Below are 17,183 nucleotides of genomic sequence, written 5' to 3' on the forward strand. Positions count from 1 at the left end.
AGAGGAAATGGCCTCAAGTTGCGCCAGGGGAGGTTTAGACTGGATATTAGGAAATTTTACTTCACTGAAAGGGTTGTCAAGCATTGGAACAGGCTGCCCAGGGAAGTGGTTGAGTTGCCATCCCTGGAGGTATTTAAAAGCCGTTTGGATGAGGCGCTTAGGGACATGGTGTAGTGGTGGCCTTGGCAGTGTTAGGTTTACGGTTGGACTCGATGATCTTAAAGGTCTTTTCCAACCTATACAATTCTGTGATTCTGTGACTTGGCCCTCTCTCTGGATTTCAACCTCCACTGCAAACTCTGGGTTCACAGGTAACTAAAGCTGGCATCGAGCAGGCAGCTCTTTGCTAAGCTGTTTGTGGGTATAAAAAAAGCAACATATTTTGTAAGAAAGACAACTGTTCCACAATTGTACCCTTGGGTGTACAGGTGCCCAAGCACCTTCCTTGCTCCCTGCTGAGGAAAGACCCAACCAACCTTTCTTTTTTTAATAACTGGTGAAGGTTCCTGTGGTGTAGGGGCAAAAAATAACCAGCCTCCCACCAGGCTGCTCTAAGTGCTTTCCCCAGCATGAGCAATGCTTTGGGAGTAGTGGGTATTGGTGAGCGCTGAGGAATGACTCCATTTCGGGTGTAGGGGCTACAGCTGGTCCCCAGCCCCCAGGGATGCCCACCCGTGCTGGGGAGGGGAACGGGCAGGCACAGCCAGAGCATGTGCCTCCCTGCCACGAGTGACTCTCACCGCCATGCCAAAGGTTTAAATTTAGCTTTTATTACAGTGCACATTATTTTATATATTTATATATAGAGATGTACTTGAAAAATCAAATGTATCCAATAATAAAAAATACAGCACATTAAAGTAGTATAATGCATTCCAGTGTATAGCTGAAGAGACATTGGGATTTACACTAATCCCTACTATTTTTGAACTGGGTTACTTCTGCTTCCCCCCCCCCCCCCCCCAAATTCACACCAATCAATAACCGAAACAGTTATTTTAAAAGATGGTTTCTGCACTCAATCTCAAGGCATGAAGACACTGGAGACTTCACCATGAGTTAAGGGGCTGTGTTCAATGCTGGCAGGCAGGCACAGTGTGGCATATTTTATTTTTTTTGTTTTCCCTGCCATACTCATAGCTCCAACCCCTTCAGATTCGTTTCTCCTCCACTGAAGGAGGGTGTCTTCACCCTCGCTTAATCCTCAGCTGGGGCCAGGACCATTGCCTGGGCAAAGGCAAGGCAGACCTCGGTCCCTGGCCGTCTCCATCCCAGCGCGCCTGCAGGGTCAGCCAGCAGGACTCAATGTGACCAAGCCCCCTCTCTGTCCCCAGATACAGCCAGCAATTGCCCTGTCCTGGGCTGAAGGTGCTTTTAGTCCCCACGCTTGCTAAAGCTCATCCCAACCCCAAACTGTCCCCTGCGTCGGTGTGGCCCGAGTGGCACGCGTGGCAGCCATGCACCCGTGAGGGGCCTAGGGAGTGCCCGGGCCTTGCTGAGGGGAGCAAAGCCAGCCCTCTGCACGGGACATTGGTTTTTGTTTTTTTTCTCTTCTTCCAGAGAAGACGATGTCCTGGCCCTGCAACACTGGCTGGGGATGGTGGTGCCGGCCTGGCAGCCAGTTTGCTGAGGCCTGTAGGCATGTGCCGCCTTGCAGCAGCCGGGCCTGCGCCTCGCCGGCGTGGCTGTCCTTGTGCCCGGGCGAGGCGCCATGGGGAGGAGGGAGCGGGAGGGGAGGGAGCAGGACCAGGGATCCACGCGTATGTCCGCCCTTCCTCGTGCCCATGTCACTCCGCTTTTTTGATAAAAATCTGAAAGGAGAGAGGGCTGGGATCAGAGAGAAGCTGGGGGAGGTGGCGGGGAGCCCCAAGGCAAGAGCTGGGCAGGGCGGTCCCTCTGCCGTTGAAGCCCGGCTTACCTCGCTCAGGATGATCCACACTGGGGAGTCGGTCTGGATGGACAGCCTGATGGCCTCCAGCGGCCCGAAGGACGGGTCCACCTCGCCCTCCGCGACGCCCTTGGAGAAGGAGCCTGGCGGGGAGAGCACGCAGGTGACACAGGGACGGTCCCCTGGCAGCCAGCCCCCCCACCCCAAGGGGACTATGAGCAGCCATAGCAGCCCCTGCCCGCAGCTCCCGAACACGAGAGGGAGAGAGACGGGCTGAAAACCAGCAGCGCGGATGTCAATACAGTGCAAAATGCTACACTGAGGGCAACACGAAAAATCAGCTAAACAAAATGGGGAGTAGTTGGCTACACATCACTGCTGTGCAAGGCGGGGGACAGAGTGGCCTGACAGCAGTGCTGTCCTGTTAGAGACAAATGTTGGTTCAGGATCCACGCCATGGAGGCAAGTCTCATAGCCCTAGCGCTAGCAAGGCCTCAGCCTGTTGCTATGTCCCATTTTTGGGTGTGATTTTTCTGGAAAATGCAACTGGGAGAAACCAGACAGCATGCAGAGGAATGCTAAAATGGCAAAAAGCTACGTGTGCCAAGGAATTTTTCTTTTATTTGTCTATTTAAAAAAAAAAAAAGAAGTCTTAGCAGGGACACCAGTGGGTCACCATAGGCTGCAATCACTCTTTCTTTTCCAAGGGCAGGACAAGCACTAAAACAAGCTCTGGTGGCAGGAGACAAAGTCCAAGCTGCAAGCGGTGTGAGTACCGAGACAGGCTGTGGAGGGAGAGCGCGAACTCACCCACAGCGGAGGTTTTTAAGACCAGGTTAGGCAGATGGATAATCTGAGTAATTTGGTCCCAGCTCTGAGCAGAGACAGGCAGAAATGTAGGACTGAAAACTACCTGAAGAGGACACCTAGTCTAAGAGAGGAGGGAGGGTAGTGGAGGAGAGGAGACAGTGAGAATTAAATCCTGTTCCAACCTGGCTCCTGGCAAGCAGAAATTACTCTTTGCCAAGCAAATAGCACTAAGGGTCTCAATTCACTTGAAGGTGAGGATACGGGCTGTGTCATCAAACCCAGCGGGCAGTTTACCACCCTGCAGCCTGCTGTACCTATCTGGATGTAGCCATCCGGTGTCCTGCGGTATTTGATGGCTGCGCCTCTTCCTTCCTGCAAGGCTTCCTTATCTGACTGCAGGCTCTGCGGGAAGGAGAGGAGCTCTGCACAAGGCCAGCGGCAAGAGCTACCCAAAAGCCCCAAGCAACAGCAGCAACCCCGGAGCTTCCCTTGCCAGCAGCCCCTGGCATCTCGTCCCCCCGCCTGGTACCCCAAGCCTCATGCCCAAGAACAAGAGGACATTTGCTGCCCTCATGCTGCTGCTTCCACTGCACCATCCTGGCTCCATCCCCTCCTCTGCAGCCGTCCCATCCATCTGAGCATCCCCTCTGCAGGCATGGATGGCTCCCATAGCAACTGCTCAGCGCAGCATCCCTGCTTCCGAGGTGGTACGACACCAGGCACGACCCCCTGGCTGCCAGCCAGCACCTCTCAAAGGCACTTGAGTCTTGTAAAGATTTTCCTGACGGCTTTAAGCAGTTCCCTTCTCTCAAACCTCTTTTGCTTCCCACTCCACCCCCGTCTCAATTCTCAATAAAACACTTACGTCAAACGGCAAAACCTCCACAGTCGTATTGAAGAGTTTGTCTTCTGGGTGCTCGATGTTCCCGCTGCGGAAGAAGAACCTGTGACAGAGAACCAAAGCCATGGAAACCCACACTGAGCAAGGGGAGACATGATGGCTTTCACCCCAGCTGAACCATCAAACAGCTCAACCTAACAGGTACCTTCCCAAAAAGCCCACAGGCACATGGTTTGGAAGGAGACCTTCTGCACCAGATTAGCTAAATCATGGATGTCTCACAAGTGCAGGAAAGCAAAGGGCTCCGGCAAACATGGCCCCCACAAAAAAAGGTCCAGGTGTCCTCCCCCTGGAAGAGCACCGCTCCCTCCTCCTGGACAGCCAAGCAGCAGACGGGCAAGAAAGTCAATGTGAGCCAGAAGAGCAAAAGGAAAGTGTCTCCGCATGCTCCGGGCTGTCCCCATGTCCCTCCCTGCCAGCCCCCCCCAGGCACTGGCCTTTCGATGCGGAGCGGTTTGAAGAATCTGAATCTGATGAAGTCTCCAGCAGTGGGAGTGAAGGCCCAGAAGAAGTCCTCCCGCATGTAAGCCTTCTCCAAGGTGAAGTGCTGGTAGGTTTTCAGGCTGGTGCTCACCTCCGCAGGAGGGTTGACGTGCTCTTTCCGCAGGGCCTGCTTGCCAAAGTCCTTGTCCTTGGTGGGCACAAAGCAAAAGGGCAGAAAAGGGTCATGAGCTGCTCTCACCCATGAGGAAGAGGGGTCCCAGCAACAAGGCACTGCAAATTAAAAGCTCTCGATTTGCACAGCACGGAAGGATGAGGGATGGAAGTGACCTGGGGAAGGCACCAGACAGGGCAATGTGTGGCTGGATCCCAGGGGGACACAACTTCAGGAGAGGCAGCACAGAGAAGCACCACTGCTCTGCACTCTGATCCAGCACCAAAGAGCTTTCATTGTCCAAGCATCCCCAAATGCATGTCCCTGCCCCAGGAGCTCTGCAAATAGTCCTTACACCTGAGGAGAAGGTGGCTGGGAGGCTGCCGATGGCATAAAATGACTGGATTACGTGGCCTGACAGGCACTGCACTGCGATACAAACTGGATTTTACCATCCATTTACCTGGGGATTGGACAGACACAGGACTGGGCACAGCCCAGGGATGCGTGTCTATGGGTCCTGTACGTGTAGCTGTGGGAAGCTTGATTTTTGTTGATGTTTAAATACACACAAACAATTTAAGCTCCTACCCAGAAAACTCTAGTTCACCTATCAGCAAATCCCAGGAATAAGAAGGGGGGTGGCAAGGAAGTCAGACCAACCCAGGAGTCATCTCTCCAGGATTTTTCAGTACATGCTTTGAAATCACTTGCCCGGATCATGGTTTGGCACTCAGGATGGGCAGCCAGGACCTGTACCAAGGCTTAAAAGCTTGCAGCGACTCTTGGTACATGTCACTACCACGCTGAGAAGTAGGAGCTACATAAGCTCACTGTAATTCAGAATAAAACACAACCACTGCACAGAAATCCAGCTGCCACCATCCCACCGGTTGCTGTCACTGATGTCCCCACCCCAAAAGCAGCCAGTTGCTGTGTGCCTGCAGGCCAGGCCTGGCAGAAAGGCTGTCTGCAGCTTGGACAGGCAGCTGGTACCCACCTTCAGCTTCTGTATCTTCCCAGCCAAGGAGGAGTGGGTTCCCACGTGCTGGAAGAGCGAGGGCTTGAAGCGGATCCTCAGGTTTGCCTTCTGCCTGTCGCAGTGTTTCTGAAACGAGACAATCCCGCAGTGCCCCATGCTTAAACCTCCACGGTCAACTGTGCCCCGCAAGAGGAACAGGGCACGAGGAGCGATAAACATCCCTGCCCCTCCATCCCTATGCCTTTCTGTGTTTAATTTGGCAAGAGGGCTTTTAACTGCACTCTGGAGGAACCTGACTGTAACTCTCAGCTGGTCACCCATCGGGCTCTGCTGGGCAGCCCAGGTTTAAGTGTCAAATGTCTCCTTGCCAAGCATAGCTTAGCAAACACTGAGCAAATCTCCTCTGTGTGCTGTCAGGTAGGAACAGCCAATAATTTTGCTTCTTTTTTCCTTGGCTTATCAGGAAAGCCTTTTTCCTACAACTCAGAGCTTGGGATCACCGATGTCTGAAGGTACAGTAAGTCCTGGGATGATTCAGAGCCTAAGCGAAGAGGTAGCAATTGCAGGCTCTTTTCAGACAGGCAGAGTTGTCAGTTTGTTGGCAGATTTTGTTAGGCGGATGTATGGCACGTGCCACTGTCTGAGCTGTTTGACTGTTTCACACCCATCCCACCACGTAAATAAACTTGGAGATGCAACTCTGATCCAGCCAGTGATTTTCCATGGGGTGGAGGGAGAGAGATGATGGAGAAGGAATAAAGGACAAAGGGGCAAACCACTGAGAGCATGGAGACAATAACTCACATTTTAAAAATAGCTCATTTCTCTCAGTTTGAGGGAGCAGGCAAAAATACAGGGTTAAAAACCTGAGGGAGAGGGCATTTGTTTTCCAAATTTTGCTTCTTCCAAGAAAAGAAACACACACACCCCTACCACCATCTGCTCTCGGAACCTCCCACCCAAGAGCAACCCCGGCAGAAAACCTGCTGCCGGGCGCTGCGTCACCGGCTGCCTGGCACCAGGCAGGGCGCAGCGGGGAAAGCCAGCCACACCGAGACCCCACGATGGGCTGCCCACACGGGCCACCGCCACCGTGCCGGGAGCTGGGAAATTCCAGGCATGACCCCTGCGAGCTGCAGAGGAGATAATCTCCTAATCCAGCTCACGTTACATTAGAAAATTAAAACTAGCCATGCTAATGGAAGAGACCCTACTCATTGCCAGCAACCCCAGACGCAACCCCCGGCAGCTCTGATCTCACTCTGGATGGGGAGAGGAGGAGGAAGGGGAACAGAGGGAGCTACAGTATCTCCTGATTTCTCTTTCTCCCCTCTTCCCCTTCTGCTAAAGTAGCATTTGCTGAAAGCACCATTGTCTCAGTCGAGCCAGGAGGGGGAATGGCTCAGTTGGTGGTAAGAAGGTCATCCTTTCACACAGCTCTACCCCAGGTAAATCTAAAATTAGTTAAAAAGAAAGAGCAGAATATATCCAGAGCAGGCAAAGCACTTACCAAAAGCTCAGGTCAAACAAACTTTCAATAAAAAAGACAAATCCTCCCCACTACCAATTTGATTCTGCACAGTGGGATTTACAAGGGAAAGTCATGTTTGAAAGGCCGCTGTGCAAAGTTAATCATGCAAACAGAGGGGGAAAAGAGCCAGAAATCCACACGGAAAGTAGGTTAATTTTTAAAAAGGCAACACATTTAAGAGGTTTGCAGTTTCCCCTGGGAAAACCTTGGCTCTGCCAGGTAGGAGAAGATGAGCAAAGATGAGCTAAGAAGATGATCCTGTGCAGCAAGATCTGCATTTAATCAATGCTCAAGCTGAAGATTTTGAAAGGGGGGGCACAGACAGCAGCATCGTTCCCAGCTCCATCCCAGCATCCCGCCACCCTGGCTTCGCCCATGGCTGTGAGGACGCTGGGAGCTGCCGGACAGGCCTGGGGACTGCTCTGTCACACCTGAGCACATGGTTTGAACTGCCAGGAGGACATGACTGACATCTTCTGAGACTGGTCCTGCTGCACATGGGGGACTGGAGCTGACATCACGGCCTCTGCCAGGGATTAGGCCAAATTAAACCACATCCTTGCCCCAGTTCTGCAGAGCCCTGAGGATGCCCTGTCCCCCCCAACACATAAATACAGTATTTATCCCCAGAGTGACCACTTGCTCTGGCATTTGCCACCACAAAGTAGTTGCGGGCATGAGGTCTGTCCTAAGTGACTGGATTCAAGCTCTGCACGGGGACTCCGCTGCTCATTCTCTGCTGGGGGAGGAGGGCGAATGAGTGTATGCGTAAATACAATATGTTCAGAGAGGAGACAGGAGAGTATCTGGCGGTGAGCTCATCTTACATTTGCTGTCACACACACTCCTCCTCTGCCCTTCCCACTCGCTTTAGCCCCTCGCTGCTGCCACCGATGGGAGTTCAAACACAACCTCCGCAGGGCAAGGGGGCTTCTGTGCTGCTGTCTGCAAGGCTTTGTGCAGACATGGCTCTGCAAACGAGATGGCAGCATGAAAACAGAGCCCATTTCACCTCTCTGCACCTTCCTAGAAACCCCGACAAGAGCTTTGCATGCTCTGGCTTCATTCTGGCACACTACGCATGGCGGGCTTGCGCTTGGGTCATCTGGGGTGAGCTCTCTGGGCAGCCTGCATGTGTGTTCCAGGCGGGTACAGCACACGAGCCCAGAGCCAAAGGGTTATTCTGGGGTTATAGTCAGCAAGCAGGGAACGGCTTCAGGGAGAGAAGCACACCGGAACAAAAAACAACACAGAAGAACGGGGAATAGCTACTCTCCTTGAGGACTGGAGAAGGAATACCCTGTTAGTGCTTAGATGCAGAAATAATGCCTTTTCTGGCAGCTGCAGACTACAAAAGCCTGAACTCCCAGGTCTTTGCTTACACAATCCACAAGGACACCCCGCGGCACGCTCCACTGGGACGGCACGGTTCGGTGCAAAGTCACTTTAGCACCAGAGCTCACAGAAAAGATCCTCTGGAGACACAGACCAAGCGTACATTTGCCCCCACACAACACGTGGTTTCCCTTCAACAGAGGCTGTTTACGTACTGCATCTTTCTCAGGGTTGCAGACTTTCACCCAAAGGATGTGATCCAGCAGCCAGTCAATGGGTTTGTCCTTATAGAACATCAGGATGAACTCCACGATCAAGCTCAGATCCAGAGACTTGAACATTTTTCCTACAGCACAAAGAGAGAAGAGAGCAGCTACAGTATGAAACGGTCAAGAATCAGAGCTGGGAGAAAAAACTTGGGAGACTGGGCTGTGGAGGTTGGATGTGTCCATCTCTCTATGTAAAGGAAATAGCATGCAGCTCTGTTTTATGTACCAGTACTGCTGGCATTGCTAATACAGTTCCGGATTTAATATTCATTGCAGAATTAGAAAGCATTAGTGTCTCACAGGTCACAACAGTATCAAAAGGTCTAAAACTCTTCCATTCAGTAGGGATAAATAAGGATGAAAAACATTCAGCCAGCTGCAGGACAGACCATTTCCTGCCCCCAAAACTACAAGTTTTAAGCCAGTTAAACCAGTATCCAAAATAACAGATCAAGCTGCTACTGCAACCATGTACTGCTGTTCCCAAAATAGTTCTGTGCTGATGTAAACTTCCTTTTGCACGCTCTTAGGCAACACCAGATCCCATCCAGCCTAAAAGCTACTGGTCACGTCTAAGCTGTTTGGCTGTCGGCTGGGCCACCGACCAGGTTTATTTTTATTAAAAGTGAGTATCAGCAGTACCAGCTGCGAGGATCTTTCTCCCCTGTGCAAACACCAGGGTCATTGCAAAAATAGGGAGGGATCAAGTCCAAGTATTTTATCATCTCATGGGGACAACTCGTTGGACCAAGAGCATAAGTGCTTGCAGGAACCAGCAGGCACTTGTGCCCGTGCCTGATGGGACTGGGGTGAGCTGGGGAGAACGTTACCAATAAATCCCAGCTGAGAAAACTCCAGGATCATCCACTCCTCGGAGGGCTGCTGCAAGGCAAAGTTCTTCATCGTGCTGAGATAGTTTGGTTTGGCCACAATATCATCCTCCAGCTGCAAGAGGAAAGGACACTCAGTGCCAATGACCCATCCAGGTTCCAGTAAGAGCCTCTCTGTGCAGAGCAATCATGCCGTAGACTGGAGGAAAGCTTTGGCACACACCTGGTTTATTTTGGAAGATGCTCCAAGCAGATTTTTCCTCACTCAATCTAACAGGTAAATGAAACAAGGATTCCTGCTCTCTCTAGGCAGGAGGTCTCCAAGTCTAAAGCATCTTAGAAATCTAGCTTTTGAACCTGTCAGGTTAAGATCCGCTCCCACTCTGCTGCATCACACAACTGGACATGCTCTTTGCCCTCCCTCAGCTGGGTACGAGCCACACTGAACTCACAGGTACACCCACCTCCCCCCCACGCCCAGCACCAAACCCACCTGCACGTAATATATGCCTTTGGACTGGGCATACATCATTAAAAAGCAGTAGTCGAGATTCTGCTTTGTCCTCCACCTGCAAGAGACAAACATGATGGGAGCACCGATCTCTCCTGGGATACTGGGCTGCTCGGGGGAGCCAGCCGAGGCTGGGTTTAAGCCAGGAAGGTGACACAGCTCTTGGAGGAGGGGATGGCATACGGCCTCTCCCTTTTGGTCTCAAACTGGTCAGCTAAGAGTTACTGGAAAATTCAGGGACATCCAAAATGAACATCGCCTGGGTTAAAATGACCCCCTCGCTTGGTGATGGAAACACCGCAGCACAAGGCAAGCCCTGCAAAGGTGGTGCCAGTTCATACCCCCCACCCCACGTCCTTCCAGCTCTTGGATAAAGCAAGTTCAAGGGCCTCGCCTGGCCCTGCAGAAGAGCTCTCCCTGCTGGAGTCGGGGTGCGGGGGCTTGCTTGTTTTTAAGCTCATTGATTCTTACCTGACTCTTTCCTTGGGGTCCCCAAAGGATTCCCGCAGGTGGGAGAAATCAGGATAGAAATGCGGAGACGGGGAAATTACCTCCAGGAGACCTGAGTGTATTTCCTTTGGGAATCTGAGGGAGAAAAGCAGCAGTAAACAAATACCTCCATGTCTGACACACCATTTCATAGACCAAATCGCTGGGTAAACACTGAGCTGCAGAACCAAACAAAAAATACAGCCTCTAAGATAAAACTTCCCCAGCAGCTAGCGCACTTCCAGGCCTCACCAAAAGACATCAGCAAGGACTGCCACGGAGTTTTAAAGCTGCTCTCTCCCTCCCACGGTCTCTAATAGCCTCACATTCGCGTGCTCCCCTCAGCATCCCTCCTCTCTCCTGCACGCACACACGGGTCAGCTTTAAAGACCAGCCACAAGCACCATGTACTCTCTACAGGATTAAACGGACGTGCAGACTGGCGCACCAAAGAAAGGACTTGCTGGCATTACCGGCATTTAGAGATTTTCCAAATGCATCAGTAATTAAAAGCCATTTTGCAGAGATTATGTTATGCATTTCTGATAAGTTACTTAAAACACTGCTGTGCTGTAGTTAGGACAGCCAGCAGGAATTCTACCTAGTTCCCTTACGCTGATAAAATCAGCATCTATTTTCCCTATAATGTGGTTAAGAACCCTTTAAAGAGTCAAACTCAAACAGAAACAAATGTCACCCATCTGAAATATAGGTACCTACGACAGCCTTGCAAGCAATACCCAGAGATTACTGTAACTGTGAGAGATAAGCGGGAAAACCAGTTATTTTTATACTGCCTTTTTGAGAACATTTAGTGCAAGGCTAATTTCCTTTGTTTGTGCAGAGCCTGGAGGATGGGAGATGGGGCAGAGGGAGACAAAGCAGCGAGATTGCCAAAAACTTTTCCCTTCCTTATTCCCTCCTTGGGACTGGCAAGACTTTCAGCTAACATTTTCAAATCTTCCCTTCCTCAGGCAGCAGTGAAACAGAAGCTTCTCACTGAGCTGACAAAACCTGTACCAGAGCAGCAACAGCTTTCTCCCTCCTGCGATATGAGCTCAGCCTGCCCTGGCCCCACACCACCTCAATTCAATTTGGAAGAAAAATAATTTCAATGAATCAGGGAAGGGCAGGAGGCACTGGAGAGGGGACAGCGAGAAATCACATCATTAAGTCAATTAAAGTTTCAGGCCTTCTATGCAGAAGCACTCTCTGCAGCAGCGCCCAGTAATTTCATCAGGATCCATCGGACAATCAGTCCATTATCCCCCGATAAGTGCGTCCTCCTGCCAGCAGGCAGAAGGAGGGGAGCTCTGCCAGCTCCTGCACAGCAAGATGGAGGGCTCTGTTTCAGCTCTTCTGCAAGTGCCCGGGAACACAACCCTCCCCGCACACGTCCCAGCCCCTCTCCCATCATTGGCTCGGGGATGCGGGGCGCCGGGAGGATGTGCTGCCCTTTTGCGTCTCCTTCTTATGGCGACTGTGATCCTTTGGAAACATGCAATCGCAGGAGCTGGGCGGGAGTCACAGCCTCTTCTCTCACCACCTTTTTCTTTTGCCTCCGAGCTCTGATGCTGTTAACGCCTGGACCAGCTCATGGTTAATAATCCGTCACCGGCATCTGCCTAAACAGCCACAGACGAAGCTGCAAAAGCCACTAAGACTCCAGGACATAAATAGCAGCTAGTGTGAGAGACAAATGTAACTAGCGCCTAGCACAGGGGAAAAACAAACAGGCCGGAGCGGGAAGAAAAATGGATCACGGATTTTAAAGCAAAATAAGACAGGAGCATTTGGGTGTGCTTACCACACTGCCCAGTTGCTCTGACTCCGCAGAGCAGGTAGAGGGCTGCACTAGACACAGAAACAATTGCCAGGATCACTGGAAATCTAAATAATCCATCTCGCAACGCCACAGGACAGAAGGAGCAAAATGAAACGGCATGACCGTGTGTGTTAAATACTGCGAGCACAAAGCAGCCTACTGGAAGCTACATATGGGATGCATTTTAGAACAAGCAGAAAGTGGAAGTGGCAATAGCAAAGACAGCCCAGAGTTTAAGAACAGAAAAAACTCAAGCAACAAAAAAAAAAATAAAAAGGGAAGCATAAAAGCGTGTATTTTCTCCTTAATGAAGCCGTTCCCTGGCCTCGCTACAGGCACAGACCGTACCGCTGTAGTCATTTGGAAGTGCTTACAAGTTTTTGATATTTTCTGCCACTCCGGCTGTGTACTGCGGATCTGTCTGAAAACAAAAGATAAGCAGTGTTAAATCCTTCAGCCTCAGCCTGTGCCCCCCGTGGCTCAGAAATCACCTTCAACAGACCCTGGGGGTACCGTCAGCACCTCCGTACCATCTTTGTGTCTCCTTTTATCCAGTTCAACCATTCTCCCCGTGCTGATGGTCTCCTAGGAGCCCTCCTTTGTGGCCAGTGGTAATCAAAGGCATCACACACCAAAAACCACCCCAAAGGACTGCACATCTTCCCCATGTGCTCTCCTGGCACTTCTGCCCCTGTCAGCACCAAGCGTTTGCACAAAGTGTTAACTTCTGGGCTATTTATTTTTTTTCTCTGTACACGCTGGCTTTCACCCAAGCGAAAACTTTCGGCAGAAAAGGATCTCCACCCCTTTTGTGAAAAAGAGGGGTCTATTTATAAGCGTGCATTTTTCATTTCAGGTTCATTTCGATGCTTTTCTTGCTAAAACAACCGTTCGTTCCCACAATCAACCTGGCAACCTGTAACACTCGGGTGGCAAAGGTCAGCAGCGCCGCACGCCGCTATCTGCAGGCGAGATAAGTGTAAACACAGGGACAGGCACTGGACAGAAACCATCTGCACAGCGACTGGGAAAACAAAATCCATGAACAAAGGGCAGGAGACCCAGGAGCAAAAGCTGTGCCTGTTTCCTGGTGGCGGTATTGTTTTGGGAGGCTGTACAGATCACGGGACCACGCATCCCGGGCGGATCTGCAGACGCAGCATCACAGAAGCCAGGACCGGCTGCCGCTGCACTCGGCGCCAGGAGGAGGTGAGAAGTGAGACGCCAGGGATGTATGTCACAAGCTGAGGACAGCGCTTCCACGCTGGAACGGTGACAAGGGAGGGTTTTCTCGAGAGGAAAAACGTCCCTTTCCCAAACAGGGCTCAGGCTCCTGGTGCTGGACTGATTTCTTACCCCAGCGCTGCCAAGAAAACAGCAACAGGGAAAACAAAGGCAGGAAAGATGCTCCTGGCTTTGGAAGCAAACACGTAGCTCTGCCTCAAGCGCCTGGTGCCACCAAAACGGCGGGTTGGTGACAGCCGAGCCGGCCAGCTGGCCCCAGGGCTCCCCTCTGCCAGCCGAGGAGCCTCGGCTCTCCCAGGCAGCCTGGCTGCCGTGGATGACACCCATGGTGGTTAGCGGTGGCACTTGGAAATGAGAAGACCCCATCCCAAAAAGGACATTCAGTTGCTCCACTCCTTGTCCAGAGTCTCTAAATTACCCAGCATCCGCTCCAGGTTCATACCACCTCTCCACTACTTACTCTTTATCCCATGCCTGAAGAGCCCTAACAAGCAACGCCAAGTGCAGGTACATCGAGAAACACTTTGTCTGGGATGAGGCAGAGCAGGCACAGCGGTGGCTGACACTCGTACGGAAGGAGGACGCCGTGTCAGCAAGAAAGAACAGTGACAGTGGTGATCTGCATCAACTGCCATCACTGCTACTGGGCTACGGCACGTGTGCTCCTGCTCTTCACGGTATCAGAATTAATTTCTTTGTCGTTCACTTCCCTTGTCACAGGTACACACAGAAAGTCAGGTGCTGCCATCACAGCGTGCACCCTATTTTCAAGTCAACTAAAAAAAAAAATGACTGCAGGCCAAAACAGGAGATAGTTTCGGTCAAGTTACTTAAAACCTCTCATGTTTAAACTCACCCGCTGTGAAAACAGCCACCAAACCTGTCCTGGCTCAAAGGGAAACGACGGCCAGGGCTGAAGCTTGGCCCAGGCACTTCGGACTGCACCCATCTGTGCACACCTTCTCCTTGTACGAAATACCAGCCAGAGACCCAAAAGCCAAATGCTACTCAAAATGTCAAATTATGGGTAAACAGGCAGCAAACCCAGACATTTATCTCTGTTCCGCTCCCAGTAACATGCCACTGAGGTTTATCTTTCTCACTGGATTTCTGGAAATTAAGACAAATGCACTTCAAGCTCAAGAAAATAATCCTGAGGGGAAAGCCATGGAGAAAAATAACCATCTAAACCCATAGATAAAAGCAGCTCTTGTGGATTAATGTATCAAGGCTTTTTAGCCCCTGGATTCAGCAACTGATTCTGGGCTCCAGACACCAGTACAAAGAGGCGTCATACCAGTCTCAGCCCCAAATCAGTGGGCTCTTGCGTTTGGAGAGGGGGCAGTGCTGTCTTGCAGGTACGGGGAGAAACAAAGCTGCTTCAGGAGCAGGTCTGAGAGCTCCTGGCGTGGCCATGGGGCTGCTCCAGCACATTTTGGGAACAACCACTCAAGCACCCTGCAAGAGCCATCACGATTTAGACCAGAAAGATAAATGCACGTACTGCACTGGCAGCTGCTAATGTTTGCCTGCTCACATCCTGACCCTCTCTGGCCCAACTGGTGTTTCATTTTGGGCAGGACGCACCTAATGATCCTGGTCGGACAGCAGCCCAAGGCTGGGCTTATCTGCCCCGGCAAGTGGCAGAGCTGGCCTCCAGGTGGGCAGCCATCCTGTTTGGCACCAAGTCTGGCAGACAGCGGGATGGGATGGGGGCCAGGGAAATGGGATAAACAGGGAAGGGGGATAAACAGGCAAAACTCTGTCTTACCTCGGCGATGAGGACGACTATGACGGAGTCTTCCTTCTCCTGCTGAGTGAGCTCTGAGATGAGGGAGTTGAGGGTGTCGGTGAGGTAGGAATGCACCTCCCGCTTCACGCTGGGGATTCCCATCACAACGGACACTGCCCAGGGCCAAGGAGAGATTTTAGAGAGGGGGGTGTGCTGGGACAAGACACTTCGCTCCACTCCCACGACCGCCTCATGGTTCACCTGCTCAGTGCCACGCTCCATCATTAAAAACCAGCAGTGATCAGCAGGTTGGCAGGTTCCTGGGCTACGTAGGGTTCCCATACTCCTGTCCCCCAGCCCAGTACTGACCAGCAGCACCCCAGTGTGCCAGGCTGGCAGGGCACCCATGGCAGTCAGATAGACTCTTTATTTTCTCCCCGAAAGACTGATGCCTAAGGAAACACCCAAAAAGTCTCCCCCTCCTAGGGGCCTTTTCAGCCTGTGAACGTCAACTTTAAGACCACCCTTGTTCTCCAAACCCCTCCCATGGCCAGAAGCACCTCAGTTTAGGAGGGATAAGTCAGGTCTTTGGCTTTGGGTTGGGATTTGGGAGCAGGGAGGAATCATCTAGTACCCAAAGTCCTACTCCAGATGGGATTTTTCTCCCAAGACTGGTTAGAGTCTCCATGAAGCACCCTGCAAACTGTGCTTTCATCTGACCACCTTCCAGGCAAAGTCTAGAGCACTCTGGAGATAGAATGCAGCAAAAAACATCTGGCAGAAGCATTAAGAACATTTTAGTGCCAGTCAAGAGCACGGGCAGCACTCCCCCATAGACTCACAGACGTGACATGGCTTACCCACCCCACGTGCCACGATACCAAGGAAGCTTGCATGATGCATGCAGCCGTTCCTCCAGTCCTGCTCATCTCCATACCACAGCCAGGCCCGGAGGAAAGGGGAGGGACAGGCACTAAGGTGAGGAAGAGCACCAGAAGCAGCACTAATTCCCATTTACCTCCAGTGCGCCCCTGTCCCACATGCACGGCTGGCTGCAGACTGTTCTCCTTTGACAGCAAATGTGGCAAATGATGGAAGATGGTGGGAAGGTGCAGCACATTCTTGTTGGTGATATTCCACAGTTTTAACTTGGTTTCGTCTTAAAAAGGAAAAGGGAATCAATTGCAAGGAACGGTAGGTAGGAAGAGACTGCAAGGCAAAAAGCCTTTTTAGAGCAGCCTGGCCACCCGAGACTACTGCTGGGTTATAAAAAATCAGGCCAACCTTTAACATGCTACCACAAACTCAATTAAAGTTCAGCAGGAGCCATGAGGGCCTTAAAGAAATCCCAAAATATTTGGGAAGGAAGGGGAGAATGAAGATAAAATGAAGGTCAAATCGGATCTTTCTGTAGAGATCCAATTTTCTTCAACTGAGCAACTTAAAAAAAAAAAAAGAAATAAATTGGTGAGGGGTGCTCAGCCAACCTAACTCCTTCCTCCCCCCTCTCTTTGGATACCCATTTTCCATATGGATTCAGTATAGCCATAGGAAATGGCATGTATGACTTGCAAGAAAAAAAAAAGCTTGTAAGCAAGCAAATTGGCAAATATCCGCGGCAGAGGCAAATCTCAGTGTTTAATGATGCATAGGCACCTCTAATTAAACAGGAGTTTAAGAGTTCCCAAGTCCCTCTGAACTCCACAATTTGCTTTAGCCGGGGGAGAGGAGAGCACGTCCTGTCCGCAGCCCTGCACACACGCACGCACACCTCTCTACTCCTCATTAGCCACAGCTTCAAAACAGCCCAAGATCCTCAACTTCTCTGTTTATTCACCAGATAAGCTGCTCCAGGTCCGGTTTATATCCCGCAGGGCCTGCTTCTCTGAGATCGCTCTCTTGATCTCCTCCAGGACCAGGTTGAGCTCCTTCGAGCGCTTCAGGCTCTCCTGCTCGGCTGCGTGCAGTCGGTCTCGGAGGGCGAGAAACTCCCGCTGGTAGATGTCCACAACGTCACCTGAGGATGGAAAAGAGAGAGAAGCTTTCTCCTCCATGCTCTGAAGGATTTCAAGTCGCAAAAGCCATGCCCATCACTCATACCTTCCCTACCTCCACAATCCTTAAACCATGGATTTAGGGAGCTGTGGTACACCCATTTGTTGTGTTGGAGAGAGGGCACTTTAAGTTGCAGAACTACAATTAAAAAGCTCCTTCCATTTTTCTCTTTAACTTGGGTTTCC

At 51.3% G+C, this 17,183-nt stretch overlaps 1 protein-coding gene across 1 annotated transcript in view; it reads right to left on the reverse strand.

The window, feature by feature from the left end:
- Positions 1-756: 756 nt before the first annotated feature.
- MGAT4B (alpha-1,3-mannosyl-glycoprotein 4-beta-N-acetylglucosaminyltransferase B) overlaps positions 757-17,183 on the reverse strand; it is a 52,565-nt gene continuing 36,138 nt past the window's right edge. The window contains exons 2-15 of the mRNA XM_075509537.1: positions 16,781-16,960; positions 15,962-16,102; positions 14,983-15,116; positions 12,341-12,387; positions 10,124-10,237; positions 9,635-9,710; positions 9,142-9,256; positions 8,258-8,388; positions 5,195-5,302; positions 4,037-4,230; positions 3,564-3,642; positions 3,013-3,100; positions 1,919-2,031; positions 757-1,811 (exon numbers count right to left, since the gene is read on the reverse strand). Coding sequence (XP_075365652.1) covers positions 1,788-1,811; positions 1,919-2,031; positions 3,013-3,100; positions 3,564-3,642; positions 4,037-4,230; positions 5,195-5,302; positions 8,258-8,388; positions 9,142-9,256; positions 9,635-9,710; positions 10,124-10,237; positions 12,341-12,387; positions 14,983-15,116; positions 15,962-16,102; positions 16,781-16,960 — 1,544 coding nt within the window. The 3' untranslated portion in view covers positions 757-1,787. The remainder of the gene's footprint in view (positions 1,812-1,918; positions 2,032-3,012; positions 3,101-3,563; positions 3,643-4,036; positions 4,231-5,194; positions 5,303-8,257; positions 8,389-9,141; positions 9,257-9,634; positions 9,711-10,123; positions 10,238-12,340; positions 12,388-14,982; positions 15,117-15,961; positions 16,103-16,780; positions 16,961-17,183) is intronic.

This window comes from Mycteria americana, chromosome 8, assembly GCF_035582795.1.
Source record: "Mycteria americana isolate JAX WOST 10 ecotype Jacksonville Zoo and Gardens chromosome 8, USCA_MyAme_1.0, whole genome shotgun sequence".
Classification (NCBI taxonomy): domain Eukaryota; kingdom Metazoa; phylum Chordata; class Aves; order Ciconiiformes; family Ciconiidae; genus Mycteria; species Mycteria americana.